Source organism: Pristiophorus japonicus, chromosome 4 (assembly GCF_044704955.1).
Source record: "Pristiophorus japonicus isolate sPriJap1 chromosome 4, sPriJap1.hap1, whole genome shotgun sequence".
NCBI lineage: Eukaryota > Metazoa > Chordata > Chondrichthyes > Pristiophoridae > Pristiophorus > Pristiophorus japonicus.
This window is the reverse complement of record NC_091980.1, coordinates 291,110,980-291,128,089: the sequence shown is the minus strand read 5'-3', so window position 1 is coordinate 291,128,089 and position 17,110 is coordinate 291,110,980. Positions and strand designations below refer to the sequence as shown.

At 41.5% G+C, this 17,110-nt stretch overlaps 1 protein-coding gene across 1 annotated transcript in view; it reads left to right on the top strand.

The window, feature by feature from the left end:
• Positions 1-7,756, top strand: part of dlst (dihydrolipoamide S-succinyltransferase) — a 69,029-nt gene extending 61,273 nt beyond the window's left edge. The window contains exons 12-15 of the mRNA XM_070879575.1: positions 982-1,055; positions 2,871-2,954; positions 3,610-3,777; positions 5,070-7,756. Of these exons, the coding sequence (XP_070735676.1) occupies positions 982-1,055; positions 2,871-2,954; positions 3,610-3,777; positions 5,070-5,204 (461 nt within the window). The 3' untranslated portion in view covers positions 5,205-7,756. The remainder of the gene's footprint in view (positions 1-981; positions 1,056-2,870; positions 2,955-3,609; positions 3,778-5,069) is intronic.
• Positions 7,757-17,110: the final 9,354 nt, after the last annotated feature.

Below are 17,110 nucleotides of genomic sequence, written 5' to 3'. Positions count from 1 at the left end.
TTGTAGTTTCAAGAATATATTAAATAAGGGGTAGTTCAGTGACCCTTGGTGAGTGGAGTTTTAAAAAAAGAGTTGGTCAATAAACTAGTTTTTATATTTACCCAATTGATTGCAGTTATTTACTTGGATTTGATTTGTTTCAAATGTGTTTTTTTGCATTTTATCAGTTGTGTTTCAAGCTAAAATGTTCGAATTTGTCAGACAAATTCCACATTCTTGTATATATGAAAAAAATTGCCCATCCTATTTAAATAAAAAAAGCTGCTAGTGTTTCACAATGAGAAACCTTTAATGAACGTGAACAGTGGCAAATTATTCTCATTTTGATTGACCCTTGGGGAGACGGCCATAAATATGTTCAATTGGAGAAAATTAAAATATAACCTGATTCAAACCGTACGTTGTAGCAGAGCATTTTTGTCTGTTTCTTATTTATTAATATAAAGTAAAATACAATCTCTTTTTTTTAATATATAAATATATAATTATAAATAAATAAACTTGAGGGTGATGTTGCTTCTAATATAAAAAATATTTTCTCCTTGCTCGAACCTCTTCATGCCAAATACTCTTAATTGGTGAGAGGGGAGGTGACTTGTTCCCAGGCCTCTGCTTAATCTAGAAATCGGAGGGTGAGTTGGGTTGTTGCAGAGTGCTATTGGGGTGATGCTTAAAAGCACTTTGACCCTTGTGCCTCCCCAGCTGGGAAGTGGCACAGGGAGATTTAATTTATTTTTTAAATGCTCGGAAAGAGGAGAAACTTTAAAAAAAAATTACAAAAGAAAATACATTACGAAAAGGATGTTAATAGTTACTGCATTTAAATATTTAGGTTGTACTGCACAAGTAGGCAGTCATTCCAGCAATATGGTTAAACCATGCCCCCAACACTTGATTCCATTGCAATGTTATGACTTTATCTCTCAATTCAGCCACTAGTTCAGTTTATGAAAATGATTTAATTTGTGTTTTTCTGTCTAGTTATCGATGATACAACCAAGGAAATAGTCTACAGAGATTATGTTGACATCAGCGTAGCTGTAGCAACACCAAAGGTGAGCATTGTACAATATTCATGGTCACTGCAGAATAATCTCTGAGAATTTTCTGGATGCAGTCAGCAAGATTCTTCTGGGAGGGAAGGGAAGAGTTACTTCCTTCTGTTAGTCTACAAGTTTTGTATGCTGAAGTGGTTCAGGGAGCTCACTTATTTTTCCATGCAAAATATGTATCAAATGGCGCTTTTAGATACGTCCGCATATTGTATGAATTCAGTTTACATTTAAGCTGCAAGAAGTAATGCTGGCCCTCTGGTTATAGCAACCAGACATGCAGTTGCATTGTAAGCAATGATTTAAATGTAATAGACATGGTTGAATTACAATTTGCTAAGGATTTTGAAAGCAGGAGGCCATTCAGAGTTCTAGATCCAATTTTCAGGAGTGCCAGCATTAGATTTGGGATGCCAAAATAAAGAAAATGTTGCAGTAATGAGATAATGCCTCTTGTTCTTGAATATGTTTTGCAAATGTCTGTGGGATTATTCTAATCCCGGGGGCAGCTTGGAATCAAGAAATTTTGTTTAGAATTACCTCTTTGATGTCACAAAACCCCTCTCCTATGATCCAGTGAGATGGATGGAAGCTGCGGACAGTACTCGCCATCACTGGAGGGGATATTCTATACAGAAACCTCCTCACAGATAGCCATTAACACTAGTAATTTCAAAGCATAATAAAACAAGGAATGACTGAGAAATGCCAGTAGTTATACATATAGCTGCCCTTACATCATTTAGGAGCACATAAATGTCTTTAAGTTGTCCTTAAGACATTTTGCTCAAATCCATATAAATTGACATGAAAAATCCAGGCTATTGAAAGGTTATGAAATGAGGAATGAATGCAAGCTATAAGTTTTCAGAAATTTATATTTTTTAATAATGAGTCCACTGTATTTCCCCATCCCATTGTTAATAATGGCCTTCAGGTTTATCTTATCAGGTGATTGGGTCATGATTATAAATGTGTTCCTAATTTATTCTCCTATTTGAAATAGCAGGTATGTTAGGGTGCCTATCTAAATTAAGGGAACATTTTTCCCTATTCCCTCATGCTCCCATTATTAGTTAATGGGTGTGTCTGAAGAGACCTGTAATATGGTGTCTTCTTAGCTCAGTGTAGTGTTCTCCTCTCTCAGGTTTGTTGGTTCAAGCCTTACTGCAGAGAATTGGGCACATAATCTAGGCTGATCATCTAGTGCAGTAATGATGGAACACTCAGCAGTACTGAAGAGATGTTAAACCAAGGTCCTATCTGCTTTCTAGGATAAATGTATTATTTGAAGAAAGAATGGAGGATTTTCCTGATGTCCTGGCCAATGTTTATCCCTCAACAAACATTAGTAAAACACATTATATGCTAATTTATCACATTTCTATTTGTTGGACCTTGCTGTGCATAAATCGGCTGCTGCATTTGCCTACATTATAACAGCGACCAGTATTAAAAAATGATTCATTGGCTGTGAAATGCTTTAGTACATCTTGAGGACATGAAAGCTGCTATAGAACACAAGTTCTTTTTCTGTTGCTCCTTTTAATTTAAATTTAAATCGTGCAAAAAAAAAAACTTTTACCAAAGAGTCTTAATCTGAACTACTGGATTATTCACACATTTTTGAAGTAAAAAAAAAATAATGAATTGGTAGGAGTGGACTTTACTTGTCAGGTTAAAAAAATCTCTCTTCCCTGATATGTTATGCATTCGGTCACTTTCCCTAATTATCCTCTGTGAAGCAGCTTGGCACATTTACTACATTAAAGGCATTATATAAAAGCAAGGTGTTGATTTATTTGTTTTCGTCCACAGGGTCTGGTTGTCCCCGTAATCCGAAATGTTGAAACAATGAACTATGCTGACATTGAGAAAGCGATCAATGAGCTGGGAGAGAAGGTGATTGATCCTACTCTTATTAGTTACTCGTTAGTTTAAGGTGTTGATTCTAGTATTAGTTACTCGTTAGTTTAAGGTGTTTGTTCCTAGTTTTATTAGTTACTTGTTAGCTTAAGATGTTTGTTCATAGTTTTATTAGTTACTCATTAGCTTAAGGTGTTTGTTCCTAGTTTTATTAGTTACTTGTTAGCTTAAGGTGTTTCTAGTTTTATTAGTTACTCGTTGGTTTAGGCCTTGAGTGTTCTGTCTTGCTGCATTTTTATCTTTAGGCGTTGTTGCAACTTGTGCCCAAATTGTTTAAATGCAAATGGCACTGTGTTAATATGTTGGGTAGGGTGTATCCATTTTGTGGATTAGAGCAGACTAATTGAAGCCCTTTGTAGCAAGGTGAAAAGTCTAATTATTACAGCTAGAATTGATTATAAATCTATGGGAGCAAAGTACTTTTTAAAGAATGGAAATGAGACTTAAAGGAGTAATAAAGAAAATTAATCGACGGAAGGTTTGTATGGAGGGACAGAAAATCAGGACTGAATTTTGCATCACTGCAAGAACCCCAAGAGGAGGGGGAGAGTAAGGGTAGAGAAGCTGTATAACATGAGGAAAGAAGCTGACACACTTGGAAGGACCTAACATATCTTTTATGTTGGTCTAGGCCCGTAAGAACGAGCTGGCTATAGAAGACATGGATGGAGGTACTTTTACAATCAGTAATGGAGGAGTGTTTGGCTCGATGTTTGGAACCCCGATTATCAACCCCCCTCAGTCTGCCATCCTAGGCATGCACGGTATCTTTGACAGACCAGTTGCCATCAAGGGCCAGGTGAGTGATATCTCGTTTTGGTTTCAGGTGTAGTAATCCCGTGTGTTTTAAAAGGATTTAAAGTATTGCACCTTCTTCCTGTCATGGGGTGTGATGTACTTTTAGGATATTTTTGTGGTGCTTGCAATAGTTTTGTCTCGCTTCCCGTACGCGGACTTCACATCTGTACTAACTCTGCAGAGACCTCTTGGAGGCTGCACTTGTATCTCTCTCCAAGCTACCCTGCTAGATATTATCAACAAATCACATTCAAGCTGGGTTCAGATTCCTACTTGACTGACTAATTTATTTACAGGAATTATACAAGTAGAACACATACAGAACAGCATACGGTTTTGTACCGTGCCTGCAGAAAATTACCTGGCCACATAAATCTACCTGATAAGTCTGCTCCACTAGTTTGATTTAGCGAACTGATCTTCGTTGTACTTGAGGTAAAGGGTTGTATTGTGCAGGGAAAAAAATAGTCGTCTTGGCACAGCTGGAGATGTTGAAGTATGGATTTTCACAGTTCTGCCGAACAAGAGCCTATTTTGTTTTTTGAGGCTTTAACTCAAGTCAAGCTAATAATCACATGAGAAATGTATTGTATTTGATTGGTTTCAGTGTTGTGGCCTGGCTGTAATCATGCTGATGTTCAGAATTTCACATGAAAGGATTTATGTTGAAAATGACTTGATATTTAAAATTGTATGTTTAGATCTCAAGGTCAATAAACTGCATTCCTAACGCCCTCCTCAGTCTGTTGTTCTCCAACAGTTCCCAGATTTGCTGTAGTGAGGTAAAACAGAGGATTGGGTTGAGTTAAAGATGGAAATTTTGCCTTGCACTATTGTCCACATCAGTAGCAATTTGGAGAGGTTTTACATTGCCCTGCACTGGGGCAGGCGGCAAGCCAGTACTAGATAATAGAAACATTGCCCAGGCCTGTGCTCGATAGAAGAAACAGTGTCTTCTCCTGCTACAGGTTTTCAGGGAAACAGTATATTGTCCTATATTGGTGCCAGTAGTAACTCTGCAGGAGCTTTGCCTTGCACTGTGGTGGGCCTTTGATGATCAGTTGGCAGGTTTCCTTCCACTGATGATGGGCTTGTAGTAGCTGGGTCAGGGTGCTGTCCTGTATTGGTGATGCACCTTTAAAGCTGAGTGAGTGCGTTGCCCTACATCAGAGGTGGGCTTGTGATAGCCGGGCGAGTACATTGAATTAACTGGTGCCACAAAATTTCCATTTTAAAAGGTGTAGCTCATATCCAAACTGTCAGCACTTCATGCATGTTTCCCTCTAATTGCAGGTTGTGATCCGTCCAATGATGTATGTGGCCCTAACCTATGACCACCGCTTGATCGATGGCAGAGAAGCAGTATTTTTCCTCCGAAAAATTAAAGCTGCAGTTGAAGACCCTCGTGTGCTGCTACTTGACATTTAAACTCAATAGTTATTTTAAAAAAAACACATACTCAACATATGTCATACGCATTTTCATCATATTAAATGTTTGTTAAACCTTTTTTGAAGTTTAAAAAAAACATATATAAATGTTTTATGGACAGATTGCAATTCTATAGGAATTGTTTATGATGGAAGGGTATGGCATGTCAGACTTTGCAGATATTTTATGAGTGAATGAACATATCAACATGGGTAACTCATCTCTGATCTCCTTTAAGGGAGGGGCGGTGGGGCGGGAAGCAGCTTTGAGCTCTCATTCATAATTTGGTATTAACCTGGCAGTTACACTAAAATAAATCATAAAGATCGATTAGTATGGGAGCTGGAAATGTCAAACTGTTGTATTAGCATTAGGTCTGAGATTGGTATTAAGGCATGTTGCTAACGCAAATAGAGAAACTTTAGTGCGCTTCTAACAGATGTTGTCTTGATTTGGGAGTGTCCTCAATTAAGAAGTACTGAAAAATCTCACTCCCTGCTATTTAAATTCTTTATCTTAATCACAAAAATGCGCTGTCCAAAAAGAGAACAATTATGCAACATTAGGTAGAAGGTAAACCCATCCTGTTTTTAAAAAAAAAAATTGTTCTGACACCTTTTGTTGTGAAGATGTTGCAGTTTTTACAGCAGAAATACTTAAAGAAGGCCTGATTTTGGGAGTACTTGTTTCCTCATGACCACACCAAGCTTCAAGTGTGCAACTTGACAGCGGTAACACGTATTTCTGCTGTCAAAACTTGTATCTTTTCCTCGTGAAAAATGCTCAGAAAATAAGTAGGGTTAGATCAGAAAATTTTGTGGGTAAGAGTGGGTATAGAGAATAATCGGGTACTACATCTTTAAAACTAGGGGGCAAACCGTCCTATCTCAAACAATTTGGAGAGTAACACCAGATTACTCTGAATTCCACAATTGTTCCCATTAGGCACAAAGCTGGAGGTGCATAGTTAATTAGTGTTGGGAGATCACTGTTGCCTCTAGACTTGGGTATAAATTTACAATGAAAAAGTTGTATTTGCACTTACACTAAGTCCATTTTGTTTTTTTTCCATTGATATGTCTTTGTACCAGGGTTCACTGCTTTTCCATTTTCTTCTGCCTTGCTCACCCCTCCTTCCAAACTGCCCAGCTAGAATTAGGAACGTAAAAGCACCTTTGCACCAAGAACTTAAGCCCCTGTCCCGCCACTCTGCAGTGCAGTGTGACGTTAGTCCTGTTCTCCAAGCATTGCACCATGGGACCAGCTCGCTGCTAACTCAGTCGGGTGAAAACTCAGCAATACCTTTCAAACCAAATAATTGTTTCCTTTGCATTAGAATGACTTCATGTCCTGAGAATTAAGCTGTCTTTACTGATGGAGAAATACGCACAACTTTTTCATCTCGTACAGTGTCGGGGTGCACAGACAGTATTGGGATTAGTACGTTATTAGGGTTAGGAAACTTATTCACCAAGTCGGGTATTATTTGAATAAACAGATATGTGGATCTTTCTGGTTTTTTTTGTCATGTAGAAATATTCCTACAGCCTTCACCGAACTGAGGCTTTTAAAAAATAATCTTTAGCTGTAAGCTACTTCCTGACATGCGATGTCCTTCTTACATAAATGGATTATAATTGTACAAATGGTTAAAGTAGTAGGAAGCCAGTTCTGAAATGAAAATAAGGGCAACAATGTTCTATTCCTATGGACAAGGTTAACTGATAGTTAGCAGGAATTCGCCAATCTCGCACTGTGGTTGTAAGTATACAGTATGTATATGAAAATGACACGTTGGGGTGGCAGAGTTGACACTTTTCTGGGGTATATTTGGTGGTGGAGGGAAATGGAGAGTGCTGGGAGTGAGGAGAAAATTAGCATTAAATGTTAGCTAGCCAGGCTTGAGTGTGCTCCTTACGGTCACTGGGTGTTAACTAAAAAATGAGTCTTATCCCCAGCTGTCATCCTTTTCCTTGATGAGCACAAATATACACAAGTACACAGACAGATTCATATACACTTGCACATGATAACCGTGATATCAGGTGTCACTATTAATTTCCTCAAACTGCACAACTTTTAAATATTTGATGCATGATGTGGACCATGTTTCTACTTGTGACACAAGCTAATCTGCTTCAGTCCTGGTGTGGGACATGGTTGGATGTATGTATGCTTTTTTTTTTAATTACCTGCACCGCAGTGCGGTCAGTGGGAGGAAGGAAGCCAACCTGTGAGAGAAATAAATAAGTTAACTAACAAAGTATAGAGAACAAATTCCTAGTGGGTTAGTGAGGGCTTGCTGCCATGTAACCTCAAGCGCTATGTGCCAGCTGGATGCAGTAATGTGGTTTAATTGTGCAGTTTGATCCTCTCCCAGTTGCTGGTGCTTCTGATGTGGCTTTCATGTTACCTTGCACCACTCATGATTAAAATTCCAAAGAAATCTGAATTTGTAACCAGTAATGAGGCAGTAAGTTGGAATGATGCAAAGGAGAAATTGCTATGTAATGGTTTATTGAAATCAAAAATAAATGTATGCGACTGTTCACATTCTCTTGGAACTGGTTTAGGGGCCTGGGGACAATGGACCATTCTGAATGGGAGAAGGGGGTGAGATTCCCTTGCCCTTTATGCTTCTTGGCCTACCTTCCATTGGGTCGAAGTCCTGTGTGTTGAAGTATGCGCTTGTTTTATATTGAACATAGTGGCCTTAATTTCCTCTGGGGTGGTGGGTTTTGGGGGAACCCATTTGCACTGGGTTCCAGACGATTGTAGATTTCCGGATTAGCCTTGTAAGGGGCAGAACTTCTTGTACTTTTATTCTTTGTAAGACCATTAACATCAGGTCAGAGCTGGGACTCCTTTCACTGGGCATTCCTACTTCCCCCAGCTTGCTCTGTTTTCCTGTTTTGTTTATATTTAGGCTGGTTATGTTTCTTGTAGATCCTTCCCCATCTTGCTAGTTTAAAGCCTTTGCCACCTCCCTATTTGCCCTTTCTGCAAGGACACGGGTCCCATCCCGGTTCTGGTGGAGCCCATCCCATCGATACTTCCTGTCCCAGTACTGGTGCCAGTGTTCCATGAAAAGGAACCCTCTTTCTCACACCAGCCATTTAGCCATTTATTAATTCTGACCTGCCTGCTTCTATGCCAATTTGCATGTGGCTCGAGATTATTGCCCTCGAGGTCCTGCTTTTTAATTTAGAGCCTAACTCCTGATACTGTTTCAGCAGGACCTCCTTCCTGTTCCTACCTATGTTATTTGTTCCAACATGGACCACGGCAATTGGATTTACCTCCTCTTCCAAGTTCCTCTCCAGTCTCCGTGAGATATTCCTTACCCTGGCATCATCATCATAGGCAGTCCATTGGAATTGAGGATGACTTGCTTCCAATCTAAAAGTGAGTTCTCAGGTGAGTGAGCAGTCCAATGTGGGACGTATTGGACGTACAGTCTCTGTCACAGGTGGGGCAGCCAGTGGTTGAAGGAAAGGGTGGTTGGGGAGCCTGGATTGACGCACGCTCCTTCTGCTGTTTACGCTTGGTTTCTGCTTGTTCTCGGCGATGGGACTCGAGGTGCTCAGCGTCCTCCCAGATGCTCTTCCTCCACTTTGGCCGATCGTGGGCCAGGGATTCCCAGGAGACGGTGGAGATGTTGCACTTTGTGAAGGTTTGAGGGATCCCTTGAAGCATTTGCTCTGCCCATCTGGGGCTTGCTTGCCATGTTGAAGCTCCGAGTAGAGCGCTTGCCCTGGGAATCTCGTGTCGGGAATGCGGACAATGTGGCCTGCCCAACGGAGGTGATCGAGGCAAACTCCCATCCATTCAAACACAAAGATTGTGGAGTTTACATAAGAACATAACAAATAGGAGCAGGAGTAGGCATTTCGCCCCTTGAGCCTGCTACATCATTCAATAAGATCATGGCTGATTTGATCTTGGCCTCAACTCCATTTCCCTGCCAGCTTCCCATAACCCTTGACTCCCTTATTCAAAATCTGTCTATCTCCACCTTAAATATATTCAATGACCCAGCCTCCACAGCTCTATGTGGTAGAGAATTCCAAAGGTGGTTCCTCATTTCCGTTTTAAATAGGCAACCCCTTATTCTGAAACTATGCCCCCTAGTTCTAGATTCCCCCATGAGGGGAAACGTCCTCTACCCTGTCAAGCCCCCTCAGAATCTTATACGTTTCAATATGATCGCCTCTTATTCTTCTCAACGCCAATGAGTATAGGCCCAACCTTTCTTTAAAGCCAACCCCTTCATCTCGGGAATCAATCAAGTGACCCTTCTCTGAACTGCCTTCAATGGAAGTATACCCCTCCTTAAATAAGGAGACCAAAACTATACTATGCTCCAGGTGTGGTCTCACCAACATATTCTGTACAGTTACAGCAGGAATTCCCTACTTTTATACTCCATCCTCCTTGCAATAAAGGCCTATGTTCCATTTGCCTTCCTAATTATTTGCTGTACCTGCATGCTAACTGTGTTTCATGTACAAAGACTCCCAGATCCCCCTCTACTGTAGCATTTTGTAATCTCTCCCCATTTAAATAATTTGCTTTTTTATTTTTTCCTACCAAACTGGATAACCTCACATTTCCCACATTATCTCCCTCTGCCAAATTTTTGCCCACTTACTCTGCCTATCTATATCTCTGCAGATTCTTTGCATCCTCCTCATAACTTGCTTTCCCACCTATCTTTGTGTCATCAGCTAGAAGGGAGCGACCTTTCTGGAGAACTCAAATCAAACCGGTTTGACAATTCGCTGCCACTGCACCTGTGCAGGTCTGGGCCTTCAAAGGAGCAGTGTGCGGCCCGACCCAGCATTCGGCACGACGGCCCTGGCCTGCAAGCACCATCGGCAGGTCACGGCTATCAAAGGAGCACATCACTGCAAGGTACAGCGTCTGCTGAAGTACGATGGTTGTGAAGAGGGCGACTGAATTGAACGTGAGCATGGGCAGGTACAGCAGGAGCGGCGAGTGATCATGGAACGATGTGATCGGGGCCCAGAAGAGGCGAGGGCCCAGGGGCAGCACGGGCCAGCCCACACTACAATATTTGTGCACACTCGGTCCGTGCAGCAGAGCTGGTCTCCAGCCGTCTTGGTTAATCCTTTCCACTGGGCCAAGACCTAGCTCTGTCAAGCCTGTGTGATGGCTGGTGTGCAACGACAACCATATGTTAAAAAAATCCACGCGCAGGCATCTTGCACCCTTCATGTAGTTCAGGACCCGGAATATTAGGTCCTTCATTGAAACACCTGTGATCTCATCCCTTTTTGGTGTGGAAGCAAGTCAGCCTCGATACGAGGGACCACCTATGATGATGCTGTATCATCAGCAAATTTGGCTACGTTAAACTCAGTCCCTTCTTCCAAATCATTAATATAGATTATAAATAGTTGTGGCCCCAGCACTGATCCCCGTGGCTTCCCACTAGTTAGTTTGCCAACGTGTCACCCATGTGGTGCTGACGGAATTCAATTTTGGAAGATGCATTAGATATTTAAATGTATCCCGCATTGAGATCTCCTGCAATTGTAGTAATTTTTTTTCATGAGATTCCTGGAGAGTTACTGATATAATTGTGCTGCATTAACCCTCAGAAATGCTGTGATTTAATGCACCAGTCTGGAGCCGACCCACATATATAAAACCATTTCCCTCGTAAGATGGCATTCAGATACGGCAAAACTTTGCTATAATCCCCCAAAGGATTAATAAATAAAGATGAACTTCAGATGGTCTCTTAATACAGGTTTGAGTGTTTACTAAAATATTATCGACTCACAGGATGAATTATGTAGATATGTGGGATTTAAATTGGGTTTCATTGTAGAGTATAAAGAATAAACGGTTATCCTATTTGGATCATTTCTATGGGTGCTGTATTTTCACTTGGCACTTGATCTCCCGCCACACTGCTCTTTTCGCAGAGGTGGAGGTTGTTATGTGCTGAGGAGTTTAGATACTCAAAACATGAGAGAACGAATACAGTGTCATCTTAAAATCACTGTGGCAATTAACCCCACCTATCAAGTTCCAAATCTCATCTATTGGTGTTTGCTGTTCCTGGCTAAGAGCATGATAAGGGGAGGCCTAGGAGTAATGGCTGCCTGATCAAGGGCATGCTTCCCAAGCAAGGCTAAATGACCTTAGAGAGGAAATTTCTGAAACCAGCAGAGTGGTAGTGGTGTCCATTTACCATTGGACTTTCCAATAGCCTTAAAAAATCACACAATGTTCACATCCAGAATGGTAGATGGTCTCCATACCCATCCAGCCTGCCATTTGTCTGTTCAGACCTCTACTGCTGAATTATTCCAGGTGTAGCACTTATTTCATGATGCCGTATTTGCCAACGATGTGATGAACTAGGAGGCAGCTCGCATCAGATAAAAGGAATGGCTCTTCAGTGAGGAAGAAGTTTGGGCATTCGCTTCTGAAAAACTTTCAACGGTTTATGACCAATTGAATTGCTATAATTCACTATCATCACAGCTCTGATGAATGAACTTTCTCCCCTCTCACCTTGGGCACAAAGTGAGGTTGACAAGGTATGGGTATAATTCACAATCCAGCACTCCTCACACCACACAGAATTGCTCCAATGTACTGTGCAATTACACCACTTCTATGGAGTGGGAGGCACAATGTCTATCTTTCCAAGAAAGAAGTTTTCTTCCTTAAGCCCCCCAAAGCATATCAAGTGTACGCAGCTGCGATGGTGAACCAAACCTCTTATTCTTACTTTTTTTAAATTGCCGCAATGTATTCAAATTAATCCTTTTGTCTTGTCGCTAGAGTCCATGCTGCTCCACACACACAATGAGTTGGCAGATAAAGAAAGAGTCGCCATTCATTAGACCCAATATAGAGATGAATGCTCAATCTGCATGAGAATAGAAGTAGCTCTAATATGGACATGTGGTATGAACAATATGTTTTTAGCTTTTTTCAATTCGACCCTCTTCAGGTTCCATTAGCGAAGGGGTGGTAATTAATGTGGTTGTTGCTGCTTAAGGTGTTTTTTATACTAATTTATTTATTTACACATCTGCGTTCTTTCAAAATTTGGCACCAAGGTGGAATATTGCATAACCCATTTCTTTTTAAAAAGAAACAACCCCATAATTCTGTTTTCATGTGCACTTCTGTAGGAAGTATCTGGTTTTGTTCCTGCCAAATAGAAGGTGTAAAAACAATGGCAGTGAAATTGTTTGCAGTTAGTGCCGAAGCCCGGCATTATGCAAAGTTTAATTTTGTTGTAATACAGTGAACACTGCCCTTTCATCTCTTATAATCCAGATGCGAATCCATCCCAGGTAAACAGGATAAAAGTCTCGCTTTGCTGAAGTGATACAATGGGCTTGCTGGATGCTGATCCTTCATCTCTCAGATCATCCCTGACTCCCAACCAGAGGAAATACCCTTTCCTATCCAAACTCTTCATGATTGTAAAAGCCTCTATTTAATCTCTTCTCCAATGCAAATAGTCCCAATATCTCAAGTCTCTCCTCATAACTATAGTTTCCCATCCCTGGCATCATCCTCATGAATCTATATTGTATACTATGGTTTTAATATCCTTCCTATAATGGGGTATCCAAATGGCACACATTACTCTTAACTGTTGTCTAAGCAATGTTTTGTACAAATTTATCATTACTTTTTTACTGTTGTATTTTATGCCCCTTTTATAAAACTCAAAATGCTGCTGACCATTTTATGGCTTTATCTGTCGACACTTGTACTTTCTGGGAATGTTGCCATTGAAATTCTAGGTCTCTGTTCATCCACATCCTTCAATGTCTTTCCATTGCATATATACCCTCATTCCTTGTTTTTCTCGCAAAATGTGCTACTTTACACTTAACCACATTGGATTGCATCCACCATGTGTCTGCCCAATCCACCAGCTTGTGAATGTATTTCTGAAGCTTTATATAGTCCTCCCCAATCTTTGCAAATCCCCTTCTCCCACCCCACCTTTGTGCCATTACTCCCTATGTCCTAGTCCAAATCACCTATATATACCGTGAGTAATAGTAGATCCAGCACTGACACCAGGAGTAAACAATTTCAATCTGAGCTACACCCATGTACCTTATTTGTAGTATGGATCTGTGTATGTGTGCATCTATAGTGGAGTCTGTGTATAGTGTGAGTATTTACATGTTCGGTGTGTTTTTATATGATGTGTGTATGGGTGTGGATGCATGATTTTGAATAGTGTACAGTGAGTTTGTAAATATACATTTGTGTTTTCCTTAAAGGAATTTAATTAGTGGCAGGAATAAGGGCACCAGGAAACTAGCAGGGAAGTTGATTTAGTCCTGACAAACATTTGGAAAATGCATATTCTTAGACTTTTCCAATCAATGTTGACTTGTGCTTTAGCTTTGTCTAGCATTTTACCATATTTTACATCTGCAAGGAGTTGCATACGTCAACAGATGTGTTTTTCAAGGTGTCAGTGCTGGATATTTTTGCATCCAGTGTCAGTACCAGCTCCCCCTGCACCCACAGCAGGTCAGGTATACTGATTGCTGAGTAAAGCTCTTATAATGTATTGAATCAAATTGATAACACTTGCCCTAATATAGCGCCCCTAGTAGGTCAGCTGTAACTCAGTTGGTAGCACCCTCGTCCACCTTCTCTAGGGCAACTAGGGACAGGCATTAAATCTAACAACATCCATATCCCAACCATCCTGTGCTCTCAAAGGGTTCTGTGTGACTCTTGCAAGGGGTGGTGGTGGGGCAGGTGTTATAGACACCAGCAGCACTGTCTTGTCATTGAGCCACCTTATAAAGTGGCCCATTTATACCTTACTTCCATTTAAAGTCGGCTCACCATCTGCTGCTTTGGAATCATAGAATGATTACAGCACAGAAGAAGGCCATTTGGCTCGTCGAACCCGTGCCGGCTCTCTGCAAGAGCAACTCAGCTAGTCCCATTCCCGCGCCCTTTCCCCGTAGGCCTGCAATGTTTTTCCTTCAGCTATACATCCAATTCCCTTTTGAAAGCCACAATTGAATTTGCCTCCACCCTTTCAGGCAGAACATTCAAGATCATAACCACTTGCTGCGTAATTTTTTTTCCCCGTCATGTCGTCTTTGGTTCTTCTGCCAATCACCTTAAATCTGTGTCTTCTGGTCCTCAACCATTCTGCCAATGGGAACAGTTTCTCTGTCTAGACCCCTCACGATTTTGAACACCTTTATCAAATCTCTTAACCTCTCTGCTCCAAATTTGAACAACCCCAGCTTCTCCAGTCTGTCCACGTAACTGAAGTCCCTCATCCCTGGAACCATACTTGTAAAACTTTTCTGCACCCTCTCTAAGACCTTCACATCCTTCCTAAAGTGCGGTGCCCAGAATTTGACACAATACTTCAGTTTAGGCTGAACTAGTGTTTTATAAAGGTTCATAACTTCCTTGCTTTTGTACTCTGTCTCTATTTATAAAGACAAGGATCCCATAAGCTTTTTTAACTGCTTTCTCAACCTGCCCTGCTACCTTCAACAATTTGTGCACATATACCCCCAGGTCTCTCTGTTCATGTACCCCCTTTAGAATTGTACCCATTAATTTATATTGCCTCTTCTCATTCTTCCCTCCAAAATATATCACTTCCCACTTTTCTGCATGAGATTTCATCTACCACGTGTCTGCTCTATCCACCAGCCTGTCTATGTCCTCCTGAAGTCTATCACTATCCTCCTCACTGTTCACCATACTTCCAAGTTTTGAAATTGTGCCCTGTACATCTATGTCCAAGTCATTAATATATATTAAGTAAAGCAGTGGTCCTCTTACCGACCCCTGGGGCTCAGGTGAAAAAGAGATTTGCAGCGTTGGGGATATTTTGAAAGAGAGTCTCATAAAGTTGAGCCCCTATTTTAACTGTTAAACAGGTTGAATAATTTATTTTTGATAAAGATGGAACAGTTAAAGAGAGAGGGACAGTCAGTCGCACTCCCATTTAGATGGTCAGAGTGCAGTGGAGTATGAGCCAGTGGGCAAGGAGGAAGGCCCAGAGTCAGTTCTAATGACAGGGATCTCTTGGTTGTTTTTTGTGACACTGACTCTCTGTCAAGCCCGTGTGGTGCCTGGTGTGCAACGAGTACCACACGTTAAAAAAAAATCCACGCAGACATCTTCCAACCTTCGAGATGTAGGTCGGGATCTGGAATATTAGGTCCTTCAAAGCCCTGTGAACTCATCCCTTTTTGGCTTGGAAGCAAGTCATCCTCATTTGAGGGACTGCCTATGATGATGATGATTCTCTGCGAATGGATGGGAAGTGTGCAGCGGCCTCTGCTGGTAAAAAGCAACATTTCAGTAGCACTGATAGAGCTGACTGAAAACCCAAGACACAAAGCCCAGGACTCTCCACGGCTGAAAAGAGTAGGAGAGAATTTGAGGCAAATCAAGAAGTCTTGGTTGGGTGATGTCAGAAGCTGCAAATTGTTGATTCAAAGAAAACTGAGGGACGCAAAGTCAGAGAACCTGGGAAGGAATGAATTACAGTAAAAGAGGTGGTGTTAAGAACCTTGGTTCCAACACAGTGATCAGACAGAGAGAGGGAAGACCCTGTAAGGTGCCATTGTTTCAGCTTAGGAGAAACAGGAGAGGAAAGGAGCATCGAGCATATCAGTATTGATCAAATAGTGACACGAAAAGTTACAATGCAGAGAGTACGACACTGGAAGCCAGAGGTGTGAGAGGAATTGACTATTAGAAAATCTGCTTTTGCTCATATCCTGTGCTAGAAGAGCAGATTTGGGCTTATTAGAAAGTTACAAGTTGTCCAGCGAGATGTATTTTTTGATACAAGTTTCTTGGAGGCAGTTTTATTGATGGGGAAACATGTGGCAGTTAGCTTTAAGATCAGAGGAAATAGTGAAGGAAAAATGTCAAAAGGTGAGGAAGGACTAGGGGTAACTACACATGGCAGGGGCACAAATTTAGAACTGAATTCAAAGCCTGAAATTTAGTCCTGGTTTCCCAACTCGCCAAAGTTTGACACACTGATACAGACAAGGCTTTGATTCCAAATATATGCCTCACCCCCCCACCCTATTCTCCCGGCAAGAAATAGGAGCAGGATTAGGTCATATTGCTCTTTGAGCCTGCTCTGCCATTCAATCAGATCATGGCTTAACTTTTATATCAACTCCACTTCGGATCCCCATATTCCTTGATCCTTAAGAGTCCAGAAATCTATTGATCTCCACAGCCCTCTGGGGTAGACAATTTCAAAGATTCACAACCTTCTGAGTGAAGAAATTTCTCCTCATCTCAGTCCTAAATGTCCGACCCCTTATCCTGACAATATGCCCTCTTGTTCTAGACTCTCCATCCAGGGGAAACAACCTCCCAGCATCTACCCTGTCAATTCCCTCTAAAAATGTTATATGTTTCAATGAGATCACACCTCATTCTTGTAAACTCCAGAGAATATAGGCCCATTCTCTTCAAGAACCAGTCCTGCACCCTCTTAAGGGCATACACCGCACCAACTAGCAATGCATTCCAGTGGATCACAACCCTCTGGGAAAAGAACCATCTATCGTTCAGCAGTCATCAGCTCCTGTCATGGCGCGGGTGATGCGCACATCCTTGCGATCCCTGGCTCGGATGATGACATAGTCGAGCAGGTGCCACTGAGTGAGGGTGTTGCCATGATGCCTTGTATTTGTTCCTCTGGCGGAACAAGGTGTTGGTGATGACAAGTTCATGTTCTAGACATTTTGTCAGGAGTAAGGTATCGCTGGAGTTGGCTTTCCCTACCCCCTCTCTGCAATCACGCCTCCCCCGAGGGTGTTCTTGCCGACCTTGGCATTGAAGTCACCGAGGAGGATCAGTTTGTCGTCCGC